This window comes from Neomonachus schauinslandi, chromosome X (assembly GCF_002201575.2).
Source record: "Neomonachus schauinslandi chromosome X, ASM220157v2, whole genome shotgun sequence".
Lineage (NCBI taxonomy): Eukaryota > Metazoa > Chordata > Mammalia > Carnivora > Phocidae > Neomonachus > Neomonachus schauinslandi.
In genome coordinates this window covers 15,593,869-15,612,457 of record NC_058419.1, presented here as the reverse complement: position 1 = coordinate 15,612,457, position 18,589 = coordinate 15,593,869, and the positions used below count along the sequence as shown (strand labels likewise).

The window sequence follows — 18,589 nt, the reverse complement described above, 5'->3', positions numbered from 1 at the left end:
TTGGTAAAGGCTCCAGTGTGGTGGCCTATGAAGGACAATCCTGGCACGACTACTGCTTCCACTGCAAAAAGTGCTCCGTGAATCTGGCCAACAAGCGCTTTGTCTTCCACGAGGAGCAGGTGTACTGCCCCGACTGTGCCAAAAAGCTGTAAAGCGACAGGGGCTCCTGTCCTGTACAATGGAATCGAGTCTTGTTCTCCGCGCCCTCCCCACCCCTCGGGCCAGAGCGGCCCCCCCCCCCCCCCCCGCAGCGCTCCTGCTGCCACTGCCCCCATCTCACGGTGTCCCTCCCCGGAGGGCGCCCGTCACCGCACTAGTGACCGCACTAGGCCGCAGCCGCCGGCTTCGGTCCCCCGTGAGGACACCCGCACGTAGCTAGAGCCGCTGGAGCCGCTCTTCCGCATGCTTGTCCCGGCGCCGGCCGGCGCCCGCCGTCTAGCTGCTTAGGGATGCGAGCGAGACGCCCCGGCGCGGGGCCCCCGCTGAGCTGCGTCTCGCCGCTCAGCCGGGTCCCGCCGCGTCCCCCCCCCCCCCCCCGGGGACCATCGCGTCCCCGGGACCCGCGAGAGTTGCAGCGGCTGCCCATGACTTCCGTGAGCAGACAGCGAGCTTAGCGAAATGCATGGTTGAACTTCCTCATCAGGATCTCCCTTCCGTTCTTTTGTGCTTTCAAACGACTAACACGAATTTCCAGAAAGTTAACATTTGAACTTTAGCTGTAAGTCCCTCTAAACTGACCTCCCCGCCCCCCTGCCCCAGTACTAACCTCCATTTCCCCCTGTGGCGTGTTTTCTGAACGTTCCTACTTCCGAGCGTGGAACGTGCAGGCAGACCCGAGAGAACGAGCCTGTTTCACAGGAACGTTGTCACAGCGAATCCTTCTGGAAGCTTAACAAGACTAACCCAGCTGCCCTTTCTCTGTTTTGTTTTGTTGTTTTTTTTTTTTAACGATTTTGTTTTAACGAATAGTAACATAGTTTATGGGTTTGGAGACTTGCATGTCGATATTTTCACACCCTCAAAGGTTCCTGCAGTTTTGAAATTCATCCCACAAACACTCGAGAGGGGTAGCTGAGTAGGCACCAGGGCGGCCACGGCCACGGCCACGCTAGGACGTCTCCGAACGGGGCCGAGCTGAATCCCTTGTCACGCGGGAGCTGTCTGCTCCTGGTCCCTGTCGGTGAACAGGCCCGCCCAGTCCCGCCTCTTGTGACTCTTAGACTGTCCCTCAGAGCTTAGCTGGACCTCTGGGGGAGCGGCGGCCACCCTCACGGGCGGAACCGGAGCCCCACGTAGTGCTTCCCTGAGCTGCAGGCTGCCCTCCCTCCTGTACTCTCATCGACGTTGTTCTAGGCCATACATAGCGTAACGGGACAGCATCACGAGTAAAACCGTACTGCCAGTGCATAGGACGTTCTCGTAGGAGTGGTCTCATTTCTACCTTGTGTCATTCGCTATTATCCTCTAACGTTTCAGTGTATCCTTACAGAAATAAAGCAGCGTATAAATAACTCGCCTGGGCCTTTCACTTCTGCCGCCGGGGTTGCCCTCAGGGGACGCGACTCATCCCAGAAGCCCAGGGACGGTTTTCCTCCCTCCAAGCACGGGCTCCGTTCAGTGCGGTTGCACAGAACAGAGGAATTCTAAGCAAGATAAAACCTGTAAGAGCACTTGGATCCAGTTAAAAACAACAAAACCCCACTCTGACCCAAAAGAAGCATTTGGCAGATGCTCACATCCCTTAAAAAGGGCATCGGTTTTCTTTGGCCGGGGGAAGGGAATGGCCGCTGGAGGGTGTCAGAGGATCACGGGCCCCATTTGGTCGGCTGCCCCTTCCCTGTGCCCTCCGGAGTGCGGATCCGCTGCTGTCAACCGCTGCGCCAACCCCCCACCCCCACCCCCACCCCCACCCCCGCCGGCCCGGGGTCGCCGGGAGAAACTCGCTCCCCCTGGTGGCTGGCCCTGGTGGCGACGGTCTGAGGAGCATTGGGGCCACAGGCAGGGACCCTTTGGTGCTAACGTGGACCTGACCGTGTTAGCGGGCAATCAAAACCTGTCAGCAAGAAACCATGGGCATTTCTGTGAACAGGTGACATCCCCTTGTGTCTGTCTCCCTAGAGAAACGAGCAGTTAAAACCACAAAAAGTGGTCATCTGGGGCCCCAAGGGAGCAGGGGCGGGGTGGGGAGTTGGGGTGGCACCCCTCTGCTTCCCAAGGGAGCTGGCTGGGTTACGGAGATGGCGGCAAGGGACAGAGCCCAGAGAGGACAAGCCTGGGATGGAGTGGGGACTTCTTCAGGCCTCCTCCTCCTCACTGAGCTGGTGCTTGCCCCCCTCCCCCCGCGTCCCCTGACTGCTCCCAGCCCCTTCCTTCCCCAACTGCCCCCATCTGCCCTAGATTCTACGCTCGTCCTCCATCCTGTGCCACCCTTCGGCCTTCCAATCCCACTAGGCCTGCAAGACTCCAGCCCACGGCAGGCCCGGGGTCTGCTGCGAAAATGCTGCACCATGACCACGGCCGTGGGTGCCGCACAAGCCCGGCCCGGCCCAGCACACGCCCCTTGCCCTGGCCTCCTGGCAGGCCGCCGCCTCCCCGCTCCTGCCCGGGGAAACAGGTCTGGCTCGATAGCGAACCCTCACAGCCCCCGCTGATGGCACTCCCGCCCCGTTTTGCAGATGCGAATGCGGAAGGTCCGAGAGGTCTGCCGGGGGCCATTGTGACCAGGCATTGCCATAGGAATGGTGAGCCCCCGCGGCAGAGGCAGTGGGGGCCGCACCACAATGAGGAAACCATCAGGTCCCTGCTCAGTACTCAGTCTGCAGAGTGACTAAGACACAGGAGGAAGGAGGGGAGATTTCTAGTTAGCAACTTGGCATCAGAGAACCCTGCTCTCCCTGGTAATTACGGGGATCAGAATATCAAGAACATCCCTACCCGTGGGTCACAGGGTGGGTCCTGGAGCAGACGGCCTGGGGTCAAATCCCAGCTGCTCAGCGCCTCAGTAGGCCCCCGACGCCACAGGCAAGCTTACCTGACCTCTCGGAGCTGCCTCCCTCGCCTGTCAAAGGAGACAGAATTCCGACCTCCCAGAATCACATGCAGATCACATAGTACGACGCGCGCTTAGCAGGGCGACTGTCCCCCAGGAAAAGCACTCGATAAACGTTGGCAAATTTACTTGTACCTCCAGCACCAAAGGCAGTCTGTTACCTGCCACGCAAGCCACAGGACCCTTCCCACTCGTGAAGCAAGATGGGGTGTTGGCTTTACGATCAGGCTTGAATTTGAGCATCAGCTCTGCCTCTTCCTAGTTGTACGAGGTTGAACGAGCGCCAGTCTGCACCGATCTGTGTCCTTCTAGGTAAAAATGAATACCCACCCTCACAGGGCTTAAAAAGATGACTACTAATATAGTCCCTGGCACACGGCACGTGTAAATGTAACTATAGTTATTGCGAGACTTAGGGAACCCCTGGACACACCCATACAGGAACACTGCAACAGCAAGGTGGCCTCTTCCAGGGCCTGCTTCCACAAACCAGGCCTGCATGGCCCCGGGGGGCGGGGGCCCCAAAGGGCCACCGGGAATGGGCCCCTGATGGAATGTGGCGGCCAGCCTGCCTCCAGGCTTCTGCGGCCGATTCCTGCCTCACCTCCTGATCTGGCTCTCGCCACAAGGAGGGATTCCTCGGGACTAAAAGGGGACTCCGAGATGATAGCACAGTCGCATGGAAACGCAAGCCAAGGGGCGCCTGGGTGGCTCAGCCGGTGAAGCGTCTGCCTTCGGCTCAGGTCATGATCCCGGGCTCCTGGGATCGAGCCCCGCGTCGGGCCCCCTGCTCCGTGGGGAAGCCTGCTTCTCCCTCTGCCTCTGCCTCTCCCCCTTGCTTGTGCTCTCTCGCTCTCAAATAAATCAATCTTAAAAAAAAGAAAAAGAAAATGCAAGCCAAGTCCCAGAGCAAACTCACTGCCACCTCAGCGAAGACTCAGGACTTGCAGTCCCTGTCTGGCATAGCGCCCCGCGGCGGCGGCCAGGGGGCGGGACTGTCCCAAGGCTTCGTACCTGCGCGAGATGACGCGGGCGCAGGAAACGGGCTCCCACGCAGAACCCACTGGCAGAAGCTAGGGGCCTGTCCCTCAGGGGCAGAGACCCCGAGAAACTGCCCAGAGAGGAAGGAACAAGTGAAGGAACCAAGGGGTCCTGTATCCCCCCCCCCCCCACCAGGTTCCAGGGCACCGGCCCAGAGAGAGGAGGGGGGCTCGGCCAGCGTGCACCACCTGGGAGCTGTGGGTGCGTTGCGGGTGGTGTGCACACCCCGGGGCATCCTGTGGGGGGCAGCTGCAGCAGCTGGACCCACAACGTGGAAGGCCAAGTGGGGCTGGGTGCCGCCGTTCTCCTCGGCACCAGACCCCAAAGACGGGATAAACGGGGACCTCGCCCGACGAAAACAAAACCGAGCAGAACCGAACATGTGTCCCAGGTCTCCGGGTGGGACACTGAACACCTGCAGTAGGTCAGAACATGGGGTCAGCCACGCACGGGAAAGGGGAGGTCCGGAGGAGATGTGCACGGTCACAGCCCCGTCGCGGCCCGAGCGCACGCGCAGACTTCTCCTCCGTGCCAGGCACCGAGAGTGAGGCCCCTAAAAGGGCTGGGGAGAGGTGTGGGGAGTGACTGCTTAAAGGGGACGGGTGTTTTGAGGGTGATGAAAATGTTCTGGAACCAGATACAGGTGGTGAATATGAATTTCACCACAGTTAAAAGTTTTCTCAAAGATTTTTTTTTTTATTTACTTAGAACACATGAGCAGGGGGGAGGGTCAGAGGGGACACGGGGCTCGATCCCAGGACCCCGGAATCGTGACCTGAGCCGAAGGCAGACGCTTCACTGACGGCGCCGCCCAGGCGGCCCAACAGAAGACGACTTTACAGTCACCAGCCTCAGGGAGAAGTGAAGAGCCACGGCCAGCAAGGCTAACAAGCACCGAGACGGGCACAGAATGCCAAGGCTCGCACCTCGGCGCCCCACGAGTGGAGCTCTGCCACGTCACCGGGAGCTGCAGGGGGGCAGCGGAGGATCTGCTCGCCTTCCACGGAACTTGCCACTTGCCTCCGTTCAAAGCCTGGTTACCTATTAGGGACCCCTTTACAGCACCAACAGTAAGCAGTACGTGTTTTGTGATGAGAATGAAAAAGAAAACTTGCTTTATCTGCAAAGTTTATTTTACAGAGCACACATACAAATGCGGGTGTAACAGTGTTCCAACATGTGACATTTGTGCAGAAAAATACCAGAAACTCATTTGTCAGGATGACTGTCTCTGCCTTCTATACGAAAGAGCTAGTGTATAAAAACAGTTTTCAACTCTAAGGCACCAAGCTCTAATCCACAACAACGGTACAGTCCTCTGAATGGCCAAGAACTAAGGGATCAGAAAGAATTCCTTCCTTTCACTAATCCAAGGCTGGTGGCTAGAAAGGAACACAGGCCTGCTTGAAACTCGTTGTGATTCACCAGAAAACCCATTAGGGGTAGGGGTTTGTGCACTCAAGTCTTAGTCGATGGTGTGTATAAGCAGAATTTGACGGATTTCAGGAAACCTATCCTGTGTGTGCGCAGACGTGTATGCACGGGCATACGTGCGTACACGTGTGTGTGCACGTGTGTGTGCACGCCTATCTATCACGGGGACCAAAGAATGGCACTGTTTCTGTGCTTACTCGCAGCCAGTGGCTAGGGAAAGGCAAGCAGCTCTGGGCCCGCACCCCAAAGCGCAGGCCTGGCGGGCACGAGGACCCAAAGACGACCTGCTGCCAACACCCAGGGGAATGGCATGTGCCCCGCCGGACAGCAGCCAGATACTGCTTTAGGTACAATAAAAACACTGCACAGTTTTGGAAATAAACCCCCAAGGTGCACTTCAAAAAAGTAACACTGATGAGCACGGCAGGTGCTAACACTGTCCCGAGGGCACACTTTCTAGGACCTGGAGCATCTCGGGGTGCCAGGGCCTGTGCACTCGGGTGATGGCAGAGTTAAAAACATACAGACGTAATGGTAACATGTGACGTACTACATTTTGCAACCTCCTGTTTATTAGAAACAAGCCAGCAGAGCTCTTGTGAGCAATCCCGAGTCCCTCGCACACCCCATACGGCCTCTACGAGATCGAACGTCTGTTCTGAATTGCGGAAGTAATGTACCTGTTAAACGGGATAAGCAGTACTTTAAGAGAGAAAACTCCCCCTCAGCTTAGAAACTCAAGAGTGACCACTGCTGGGTGCGCTCACACACCCCGGCCGGAAAACAAGAACGAGACAGTGGAGGTTTTTACAGGAAAACAAAAATGACTCTTTACTCAGAGCCCTTGCTGTTGGCAAGAGTCAAGATGATAACCTGCTTCTGAGCATTAAGGTGACATTAAGGTGTCTGTCTGATGTTTTCCCTGTTTTTGATGGTCATTTTGGTAGTCAGAGGCACAAAATTTAGGGGGTCTGGAAGTTGAGATCCAGAGTAGATGACGAATTCTCTTCTGGGCTGCGCGAAGTTTACAGATCTGACCGGAGGGAAAAAGAAAAAGAACAGTAGAGAAGATGCTGGTCTTACTGCCACTGGGCCCCAGCCTCTCTTTGTGGTGGGTCCGGGACCTTCCGCAATGCCCCCCCTCCCTGACCCAACGTTGCTGACACACTGGTGCCCCCAGGACCCCAACCCCCAAACAGGCCCAAGCTGCCTCTCAATTTCAAAGAAAGCTTCTTAAAAGAAAGAAGAGCAAAGAGACTAAGTCCAAAGGGCTGACTAACCCTGTGCCCTAAATGATTATCTGCATGCTAGAAAGCAGTTGGTGGATCAGGGGGGCTGACGAGAACCTACTTTGTGTATCTGGTAGGAAACGCAGGGCATCAAAACTAGAATCAAAAGTCATTTACTCTCTCAAAACCAACTTAATGGAAGACCCTTTGATACCAAACTAGCCTTCAGACCCACCACCGTCTCCCTACTTGCCTCAAAGTTACAGGGTGCCAAGAAGGCCTGGAAGAGCCATAAGCAGGAGGGTTCATGGCCAACTGCCTTTCAAGCAACGTAAAAACAGGAGGAGGCCTTACCCGATGGAGCAGGAACAGATTTGCTTTTCTTGTTGTGTAAAGGCAACGGGGGACTCTGGTGGAATGTCATGGAACCTTTCAGATGGTATTTTCGGCTATCAGGAGGGATACTGGACATAAGGGACTCTGCCTCATTTCTGATGTCAATAATTTTGTCACAGATCCACTCCTGTGCCTCTGGATATAAACTCTTGGAGGGTCCCACGGTGTTACAGGTTTCACTTGCCTTTCTGGTTTTTGCTGCTCGGCTGGTCATTCTTTTGCTGGACGATCTGGTAAGAGATGCCTGGGTTAGAATCCTGACTATCCCAAAACCAAAGTTTTGTCCTGAAAGCAGCTTTATCCTTAAACGAAGGATAAGGAACTTCTCCTTCAGAATCCTAGCATGGGAAGGCGGGAAGGGAGCCTAGAGATCACAGACCACACCGGTTTCCAAATTGTGTCCTGCCAAGTTCCAGGGTTCAGCAAACACTAAGCAAGGCCAGGAGCAGCTGAGCACACAGGGCTCCAGAAGCCCCGTCCCCACTTCACGCAGATCCGGGACTCGGGCGGAACCGTGGAGGGAGACGGACACGGCTCTCCCCGCTCCAGGGCTCGGTCCAGCCCGTCACTGTGCCTCTCGGCCCCTCATGTTCCCGTGGGCCTTGGAGGTTCATGTCTTTTTAAGCAACCCCCAGGGAGCCTTCCTAAGAACCTATTCCCACTCTTCCGACCTAACTTCTGACCCTCAGTTTCCCCGTATGTAAAATGACATCCATACTGAAGTCAGGGTTGCAATGAGCATCAGAATAGGCAACATCAAACACCGGGTACGAAGCAGTCACTCAATGCCCCCCCCCCCCCCGCCCCCGCCAGGTTTTATGAGCAAATGCTAACCAGTGGGCACAAAAGCACAGCTTAGAGCCGGATGTATCTGGTTTGAATGTGGGCTCTGCCCTATCACAACGGCATGTTGGGCAAATAAGGCCCGTCATCTCTCCGTGCCTCAGTTTCCTCGTCTGTAAAAGTGAAGATGATAGCCCTTACCTAGTAAGGCTGCTGTGGGGATCAGTTTATTTCTGGGAGTACTTGACACAGTGCTTGGTACAAACTAAGAGCTCAGTCAATAATGTGGTGTAGGACTCCCACCAAGTTTATGCTGATAAACTCGCTGAGTGACTCACCTGGTACCCTTTGCCTGAGCCAAAGGGTCTTTCGCACTTTTTTGTCTGAAGTTTTTCATGTCGCCATTAAAAAATGTTTTTGTCTCTCTATGGACTTGGCCAGAAGTGGCGTCTAAAAACACCAGCTTGGGAGTGTTCTTCTTCATGTTTTTAAAATGTGTTTTGAGTTTTGTGGATGAATCCATGCCATTTATAAAGGCTTGGAAAACAAAAGGAAGAAGATTAAAACTGGAGTTTTGACAACGAAGGCAACAGAAGGCGAAGGCTGTGATGGTGGTGGGCCAGGGCACAGCGGCCGCCTACAGGCAGGGAGGGCCATGCAGCGGGATGGTGGGGTGCAGGGTGCCGCCCAGCGCACGGGCCTGCTCCGGCCTCAAAGCACGAAGGGGCCACCTCTGAGGAACCTGCCCTCCTTCCTCTGCCAGGCAAGAGTGGCAGGCCAGACGGCAGCGGGCAGCGGGCTGCTTACCCCTCCTCCCGACTCTTCTTCTAGCCTCGATTCTAGTTGCTGCCTCCTGCCTGCACCTGGCCCTGCTCCGCCTGCTCTGTTCTCGCCGCATCTGGGCCAACCAGCCGGCAGCCGTGTCACCGTGTGCTCCTCCGTTTCGCCACAGGCTCCCTTGAGGCGAGGTCCCCTCCCCTCTGTGTCCTTGCTGCCCCAGTAGAGGGCCTGACTTGCATGTTCGTTTCCGTTTGTGGGGTAAAGAGTGCCTCGTACTGCTGCACAGAGCAGTTCCCACCCAGGAGGGACTCGGCCAGGCATCTCAGACAGCTGGGACGGTTCTCTCCGGGAGCTGGAAAGCGGCAGTCTGCCTGTGGTCGGTCACGGGTGCCGTACAAGGCCGGGAGCCAGGACGTGCTCGTAAGCCTCGCATCCGGGTGAGAGGTACTACCTACAGCCTAACAGCACAAGCTGTACAAGAATAACGGTCGCCACCGTAGTGGGCTTTCCCGAGAGTTGCCTATGCGTCAGGTACTGTTCTTAGCACGACGTGGATCACCCCATTGCAATCTCGTGCTACCCTAGGAGGACCACATTCGCTTCCCCTTTTTCAGGTAGGGAAACTGAGTACAGAGAGCTTCAGTAAGGTGCCCAAAGCCACACAGCTCAGAAGTAGAGGAGCCCCTAGATGAACCCAGACAGTCCAACTCCTACATGGTGACTAACAGAACTCAAAAGGCAAGCAAACCTGATGGACGCAGGTCATCAAAGGAATCGTCGTCACTTTCCGACTCGCCCTCGTCGTCCGCCTCGTCCTCCTCGTACGTGTTATCAACAAATGGTTCTGCAGCCTAGGATGAGAAAAGAAGTCACGATTACATCTAATATTCCGTCAGCGTGACTTGGCTATTTCAAAGAAAACAGGCTTCATGCTGGACTGACTGATGGCTATTTTTCATCAATTAAAAGGTAAAAAAAATCTAACCTCTTGGGCCCCAAGACTACAGGGGACAGAACAGGTGGCCCTAGTTGTGTCTTTCAGTTAGGGAAAGACACTCCAAGAATGAAAGACTTCCCCGAGTGGGAGCCATGGTTGGCATGGGGCCTCTGCCTGCTCAGAGTCCGAACTAAGCCAACGTAGGGCCAACTGATGGAACGGCTAAAAAAAAAAAATTCTTGGCTGCCTCTTGAGGGGAAACTTCTCAGGCCAGCAGGCTAAATGAGCTTTCAGGTGGTGACTCGCTGCATTTTCTAGAAATGACATTTGTATTCTAAATTGTCATGATATGAATGACCACACTGGGGAACTGGAAAGAGCTAAAATACCAGTCTGGTAGCACAAAGGGTAAAGGGCATAGAATTTGGAGGGAAAAGGCCTTAGAGGCATGAGATGCCTCAAAAGACAGGATGCTGGGGTAAGCAAATACTTGTGAGATCGACCCCCAAAAAGCACTTACCATAAAGGAAAAAAACTGCTCAATCTGATTTCATGAAAATGAACTTCTGTCCATCAAAAGGCATTATATGAGAGTATGAGGCAAACCACAGCAATACCATTACACATGTACAGGGCCCATAAGCAGAGGGGGGAAAAACAACACATCAGTAAAAAGGAGGCCAGCCACCAAACAAAAACATGGACGAAGGACTTGACAAGGCACTTCACCAAAGCAGATCTCCAAATGGCCAAAAAGCAGATGAAAAGGCACTCGAGTTCATCAATCATCAAAAACTACTGATCAACTCGGTAGTGTGCGAATTAAGAACTTCTATGCAACAGCAGACCGCGCGTTAAGACAGGCTGCGAACTGGCAGAAGATAGATGCAGCACAAACAAGCAAGGAAGTAGCAGCATCCAGAACAGCTGAAGAACCACAAGTGAGTGAGAAAAAGACAAGTATCAACCCAAAGGCTTTGGGCACAGACCCGAACAAGCATCTCACACAAGAAAAAACAGGACAGCTAATTAAGGATAGAATGTGCTCCACCTCTTTCATAATCAGGGACATGCGAGCGAGATGCTTGAGTTACCACCAGACTGGCAAAAATGGCAAAGTCGGCAAGAAGGTGAAGCGACAGGATTTCTTACGCACTGCTGGTGGGGACACATAGACTACCTTTGAGGCATTTGAATCTGTCTTTCTCGTCCGCTTCATAATTTCCTCAATTCTCTATTTAAAGGGAAATAAAAATTCAAACATGAATACAGATTTAAAAAAAAACCAGCGGTCCTGAAGAAGTTGATTACTTCCATTTTCCACAAGCAGATGTATCAGAACTGCTCCCAAGCCACGGATTTCACCACCTTGAGACCCCGAGGCAGCTGCCGCGGTCCTCCCAACCCCAGTGTCAGCCATCCAGGAAACATCTGGAGGGGTAGCAGCTAAACCAGCCATCTTAACCCCGAAATCCAATTACCTTTCACTCCTAATTTTGTAGACTTAGAAATTCATGACTTAAAAGCACATACTACTGCAAACCAGTTAAGACTTTTTAACGTTTTAGTCTGAACAGACCATGACTGAAGCGGATATTAATGAAAAGAATGCACCCCAATGATGTGACATTGTCAGAAGTCTGTGGCTGCAAAGAGTACACACACAGGAGGGAAAGAATTTTCTCCCTGGTGCACACCTGGCCTCCTCAGGGTGACTTATCTCCCAACAGAGAGGCCTTGCAGCCTGGACTGGGGCCTCCTCTGACCCCAGACAAGCCAAATGAGTTGCACAAAGTGAGGTCCCACTTTACAAACGGCCTGCACCTCGGCCTTTGAGAGAAGCCTGCACCTGCTGCTCCCTCCCACTCAGCTGCTGCAATTTCCAGCCCAGTCCAGAAGAAACTAACTTCTACCAACCACTCCCATGACCGGAGTGATTCTGTTCAAAGGAGCTTTGTTTCCAGGGGTTTGTGATATTGAGGTGTCACTGTACTGGTCACCAGTGGTCCGTGATGGACAGGTGAGGTCAATAAGAGAGACCCTTCTACGTAGGAAGGGTGAGATCCTTGGATAAGGAAGAAGAGAGTTGCAGTGGGAAAACTACCAGAGGCTAGCACACCGCTTACTTGTGACTTTGAAGAACACGTTTTAAAATCATGTGCCCAACATTATATTCGAAACGAACCAAACTCCCAAAACAGAAAGAGTACCTTTTTTCTCTCTAATCTCTCCTGCAAATTCTGTAACATAATTCTCTCCTGTTCCTTCTTGCGTTTTTCAGCCTCCTCCTGAGCTTTTATTTTGGCGGCCCCTTTCTAGAAAATTTGCATAAAAATACCACTTACTCTCAATATATGAGTGATAACTGAGAACAACAGCTGAAAAAGTTAAATAAAGGTTATCCAGCATAAAAGAATGTAACCTTCTGATTGACAGTACCTATACGCACGTCATTCGTAAATTCTCAGTTTTCAAAACATTAGCTAAAAATGCACAAAACCAGCCTAACCATCGTCTTGAGGATTTAGAAGCCATGTCAGTCCCCTCCAGGACCTCAGGGTCACCATTCCAGCACAGGGGTCATCAGGCCACTACAGTTCCAAAGTCAGTGATTATGTAGCTATCCATTACCACAGCAACAGGGGCCAAAAGTCTTACACCTTTCAAAAGCACTGGGAGGATCCTTAAAGGTAGCTTCCCGAGGAATGCAAATGCACACAACCACTTATGCGACATACAACTGATTTTATTAAGTGATACACTAAAACTGGAATATTAAGTAGGCTGTGTTAGTAATTCAAGCTGAGTGGAGTCTGAGCTCAGTTTGTGGATTTATTTACCAGAGGATTTGAATTTGCATGGGTGAGACATTCTTACTGAGGAACTGGAGGACTTTAAACTTTTAAAGGCAATCGTAATTTTTATCGTCTCTGTTCAGGGGGTATGTGGACTGCAGCTGTGAGCGCCACCAAAGAGCGCAGGATTGGGAAAACTCACACAGGACATTTAATCTGTGCGAGCAATGGGACTTCCTGAAACCAAGCTGCAATGTTTATAAAGACAAAATAAAAACTACTAATTTATAATTCTCAGCTTTCTGCTTCTGTTTCACTTGGAAAATATTCTAGGATTTTGCCAAGGGTGGCTGGCCATGACCTGCAGCAGCACTGGGTAGCGGCTAGACTATAATGGAAAACTGCAGCCAGAGAAGGCTGCATCTGTTCACCATCCTTCTTGGAGAAACAGATTTTTGCCTTGGGTTTCAAATGAATTTTAGAATCTGGTTCTCAACCCCTGATAAAGTAGAGAGCCAGCAAACCTGTAGTAGCACTTTCTGGTCTTCTGGATCTGGACATCCTTTCTTTATTTCCTTCTGTTGCTGCCCATCTTCCAGTTTCAAGAATTCTTCTTGTTGGCCTTCCACAGCTTTCCCTGCTACGTCCTTCGTTTTGCTAATGACACAGCACATTTAAACAGCCCTTAGTATTTGTCTCAGTCTCTACCATATACAGCTTGCAGTCGTACGTGCATTTTTTTAAGTCATCTCTACGTCCAACATGGGGCTCGAATTCCTAACCCCAAGATCAAGAGTCGCATGCTCCACCAACTGAAGCAGCCAGGTGCCCCCGTACATGCATTTTTTTAAAAAGATTTTTATTTATTTGACAGAGCGAGAGAGCGAGATTCACTTACTTATTTTAGAGAGAAAGAGACAGTGCACCACACACGTGCGCACAGGAGTGGGGGGAGGGACAGAGGGAGAAGGAGAGAGAGAGAATCCCAAGCAGGCTCCACGCTCAGCACAAAGCCCAACGCGAGGCTGAGATCTGACCTGAGCTGAAACCAAGAGTCAAATGCTCAACCAACTGAGCCACCCAGGTGCCCCTGTACATGCATTTTTATAGTGAAACCACTTATATATAGGAACACAACTTATACTTACACCAGACTCACTACATTTGCTATGTTACTGCACAGAATTTACACAATTTCACCTTTTTATTTATTTTTTTCAGATTTTATTTATTTAGGGGTGCCCAGGTCATGACCAGGGAGTCCCGGGGTCGAGCCCCACATCAGGCTCCCTGCTCGGCAGGGGGTCTGCTTCTCCCTCTGACCCTCTCCCCTCTCGTGCTAACTCTCCCTCTCCAATAAAATCTTAAAGATTTTAGAGTGCACACGCACCTGTGCAAGTGGGAGGCAGAGGGAGAAGGAAAGCAGCAGACTCCCCGCTGAGCCTGAAGCAGGGCTCAACTCGGGGCTTGATGCAGGGCCTGATCCCACGACCCCGAGATCATGACCCGAGTTGAAACCAGGAGTCAGACGCTCAACCGACTGAGCCACCCAGGCACCCCAATGTTACCCTTTTTAAATGGGGGAAACTAGCTCTTGGTAGTAGAAAAAGATTTTGATCAATTAGTGGGCTACTCTGCATTTTAAAAGGAGAGGAAAAAATGGCACTCCTTAACTGTTAAACACATGGGGCCCTCCAAAAGGCCTCATTATACACATGTTCACACCCAATCTCACACATGATAATTTAAAGGAGGATCCAGTGGTGCCCAGAGGGAAGCCCATCCACAATGACCAGTACGCAGGGCTTTTAAAATGTTAAATGAGGGGCGCCTGGGTGGCTCAGTCGTTAAGCGTCTGCCTTCGGCTCAGGTCATGATCCCGGGGTCCTGGGATCGAGCCCCGCATCGGGCTCCCTGCTCGGCGGGAAGCCTGCTTCTCCCTCTCCCACTCCCCCTGCTTGTGTTCCCTCTCTTGCTGTGTCTCCGTCAAATAAATAAATAAAATCTTTAAAATACATAAATAAAATAAAATAAAATGCTAAATGAGCTGTTTACACGAAGCAATGAATGATGTTCTTCAAGTTAACATGTTGTTTTTGCTATTCACAACATCCCTTCTTTCTTCCAAACCCATATAAAGTGTACTGAAAGCATGTGACTGCATTTCAAACACTTAATACTTTCAAACAAACTCAGGACTGTAGTTATTCGGTGCAGGCAGTGGACAGAGTTTTATATTCCAGGGCCCTAAATCAAGCCTTGAGATGGAGTTAGAATGAACCCAAGTGTACATGAGGTTTGCTGCCCACAGGAAAGCCTTCCAGGAAGGACTGATGAGATTGAGGTGTCACAAAAGTCACTGGAAAGCACCCCGAGCAAAACATGAGGAAGTACACTTTCAAGGTTTACAAATTCTAAAGTTACAAAAGACTTCTGAAACAAAGAAAGGGGCTGAGCCCAGTGAATGCCAACAGAAATGGCCTGGCGTGATCACTCGGATGTTCCTGCGGAGATATGGGACCCTGACCCAAGTGCTGGCCTCCTTATGCATCTTTTCGCACGATGCATGGCTACCACAGACGACTACACCCTCTCTCTACAGACCAGCGTCCTCTCTGCTGGAGATGCTTTCCCCATTTGTTTCGAAGGCAACGAGTCATTTCTGATTCACACTGAAGAAAAAGTCAGTTACTCTTCCATTATCTATAGTACATCTAACCTGAAGGTACATTTTGACTTTCAAAATCTGGGCCCCAGCCAAGACTGAGTGTATAGGAAGAGTGGGTTTGTGCTGACCTTTGCCCCCTTTCCTTTTGCATTCTTTCTTCAGTTTCTCTTTGTTCACGAGCAAGCCGTCGTTTTTCTGCCAAAATTTTTGTTGCCTCCTTGGCATTCATAGTCCCTGGTGTGCTTTTATTACTAGACTCTAGTTGAAATTAACACGGAAAACAGTTAGCTTAGGGAACTTAACACCCTTAAGTCCAATAAAGAGATGCAAGACAACCAACAACGTTAAAAACCCAAACAATATGCACACGGTCTACAATTTACAAATAACTAGCAATCTAGAAGTAAGTGATTACAAAACAGGTTTGGTTCAAAACCCCAACCCCACTCCCAGTAACAGAATTAGTAGTTTGTCTCTTTTTAACAACTACTTGCTCCAAAATGAAATAATGTACTCCCACTCTGGCTTAGCCGTTTTGAGAGATATTTGACTAAACTGATCTTATGGGGAAAAGGATTAAGATACACTGAACATAGAGGAAGACAAACTTATGAAGTATAGAAAGTCTATAAGAAGTATATAAAATACATAAAGTCTATATGAAAGTATACAAAGTCTATATGAAGTATACAAATACCTGACTAAACAAAAATATATCCAGCATGCATTTTGAAATTTGTGCACAATTTTTACTAAATAATTACTACTTAGATGAACACTGGTAATAATATATCTGATTGATCATACAGTGGCTAACTACATAACCAAAGAAACTAAGACATTCAGTAAAATAAGGTGACCACATGGAGGCAGACTGTAATTATTTCAGTCCACATGATGACTATTTTAAATAAATCACATATGACAGGGATCTTAAGACATCAGGAATGAATAATTTATAAGAAAAAGATTATTCCTGTGATTAGAAAAATCACTGTGAAAATCCTTCCAAAAGAAAAATTTATTAGTGTATTTAAAATGTTACAGCCTTGGGGCGCCTGGGTGGCTCAGTCGGTTGGGCATCTGCCTTCGGCTCAGGTCATGATCCCGGGGTCCTAGGATCGAGCCCCGCATCGGGCTCCCTGCTCCACGGGGAGTCTGCTTCTCTCTCCCCTTCTCCCTCTGTGTGTGTGCTCTTTTTCTAGTTCTCTCTCTCTCTCAAATAAATAAAATCTTTAAAAATAAATAAATAAATAAGTAAAATGTTATGGCCTTTGTATGGAAATGACCATCAGCTCTCAATGGACACCTGCTCAGCCACAAATGGCCAGATGTGCTCTCTCCAAGGATGGACGACACCTTAGGGCCATTCATGGAACCATCCACTATCAGAGCTGGAAGGGACCCCAGGGATCACCTACAGCAATGAGCTCATCCAACCAGTACTTTTTTGTTTTTTTTAAGGTTTATTTATTTGAGGGGAGGGGGCAGGCGAAAAGAGAGAATCCCAAGCAAACTCTATGCCGAGCACAGAGCCTGACGCGGGGCTCAATCTCACGACCCTGAGATCACGACCAGAGCCCAAACCAAGAGTCAGATGCTTAACTGACTGTGCCACCCAGGGGCCCCCCAACCACTACTTTTAACATCAGTTCCAAAAATGGATTTCCCAAAAAGAAATGAGTAAGAAGCTCTGGCAAGGAAAAGTAAACAGTGTGTCAATGATTGGTTAAATTCTCTTTATCAAAAGAAGGCTCGCTCCCTGAAGTCCTCAGATTGGGGAATAAAACAAAGGTGACCATTCCCAAACTACCTTAAGATTTTCCATGTTGCCAAAATAAACTTCTTAGTAAAGGAGCTTACCTTCACAGACCATCTGCTTTTGGCTCACAGCCTCAGAGCTGTTAGCAGTTTTAGGCACTCCTTCTCTTTTCTTTCCAAGAGTACCTAATGCATTTTGTGCCAACAGGCTACGGTGAACAGGGATTATTTTATAGGAAAGAGGAGACTGTGACTGTTTTGACATGACGGGTGATGGTGATGGGGGGCGATTCTTTTGCATTTGCCTGCTGGGAAAAAGTAACCGTTAATGGGGGAAAACTGATATGGTTTTGTAATAGATATGTGCTAATTAAGTTTATAATGTGCCATTTCATAAAATATCATGTCTTGATATTATGAAATACTATTTTAGGATGGGGTAAATCCATTTTTAAAAGTTTTTTCCTCTTTATATTTACATTGTAATGTATACTACATTATTTCATTTGTGAAACACTGATGTGAAATTTATCCTGGTAAAATACCTATGAGGAACAGGTGCAAATAAGCCACTTACTTAACAGTGACGGGGGAAGGCGGGCGCCGCCCACTCACAGAAGACGGCCATTTATAACACGGTATGTGCGACACCAGGCGCTTCTTGGTAGCAGGCTTTGAGGCCTGTTTGTCCAGCTCTGATTTCTGAGCAGAGCAAGATCATCAGATTAAGAAATGAGCATTTACTTACTGCAGCTGGCTTTTTTTAGACAAAAATACCCTGAATATAATACAATTAGAGCTCCTTAAACTCCCCATTTTCTTTTCAAGCATGAGAATTAGGTACAAATATATTCTTCTCGACTAACCATTCAGATTACAAAATTCAAGGTCACAGAAATAATTACCGTAAAACATCTTTCACTTCAACACCTAATTCTATTTCTAAATCCTGATTAAGAGGTTTGCAGTATTTCTCAAAAAAACTTTTCTTCACAGTTTAGAAACAGTTCAAATAACAGTAACTCCCTGCTACTAAAAATGAACTAATATTCCAGCTTTGAGGGGAAACTATACAACAAATATCAGAATTTTAAATAAAGTTATCCTATTTTACTAATTTTATTACAGAATGCTATAAATATTAAGTTGCTTATGTTGTGAAACCTAACCTATCATGACCTATACAACTAAATATACAGATTTTAATAGAAAATTTGTCAATAAAGGGCACTTGACAAACCTGTGGAGAGTCGCTCACTTTCACCTGGGAAGATGTTTCCGTGCCCACCTTGGGGGATGCCTCGGGGGACGCTCCCACACTCTCTTTGGGGAGTGCTTTCACACTGGCCTCAGGCGATGCTTCCACCGTGGCCTCGGGTGACAGGCCCACACTAGCCTTGGGAGCCGCTTCCACACTGGCCTCAGATGACGCTTCCATGCTCACATCGGGGGATGCATCCATGCTCACCTCAGGAGATGAGTCCAGGCTCACCTCAGGGGACCGGTCCGCGCTCACCTTGGGGGACGGGTCCACGCTTGCCTCGGGGGACGACACGTCCACGCTCACTTCAGGTGACGTTTCCATGCTCTCAGGGAGTGCTTCCATACCTGCTTCACGTGACGCCTCCGTGTTCCCCTCAGAGGACCCTTCCACGCTCACCTTGGGGGTCGCTTCCACGCTCGCCTCGGGGGCCGCTTCCACGCTCGCCTCGGGGG

General features: G+C 50.2%; 1 protein-coding gene across 1 annotated transcript in view; it reads right to left on the bottom strand.

Annotated features, from left to right (window-relative positions):
• Positions 1–6,146: 6,146 nt before the first annotated feature.
• Positions 6,147–18,589, bottom strand: part of MAP7D3 (MAP7 domain containing 3) — a 33,277-nt gene continuing 20,834 nt past the window's right edge. The window contains exons 10-20 of the mRNA XM_044911916.1: positions 18,132–18,533; positions 17,451–17,575; positions 16,976–17,178; positions 15,241–15,370; positions 12,969–13,101; positions 11,860–11,964; positions 10,830–10,883; positions 9,461–9,563; positions 8,271–8,469; positions 7,108–7,379; positions 6,147–6,557 (exon numbers count right to left, since the gene is read on the bottom strand). Of these exons, the coding sequence (XP_044767851.1) occupies positions 6,550–6,557; positions 7,108–7,379; positions 8,271–8,469; positions 9,461–9,563; positions 10,830–10,883; positions 11,860–11,964; positions 12,969–13,101; positions 15,241–15,370; positions 16,976–17,178; positions 17,451–17,575; positions 18,132–18,533 (1,734 nt within the window). The 3' untranslated portion in view covers positions 6,147–6,549. The remainder of the gene's footprint in view (positions 6,558–7,107; positions 7,380–8,270; positions 8,470–9,460; positions 9,564–10,829; positions 10,884–11,859; positions 11,965–12,968; positions 13,102–15,240; positions 15,371–16,975; positions 17,179–17,450; positions 17,576–18,131; positions 18,534–18,589) is intronic.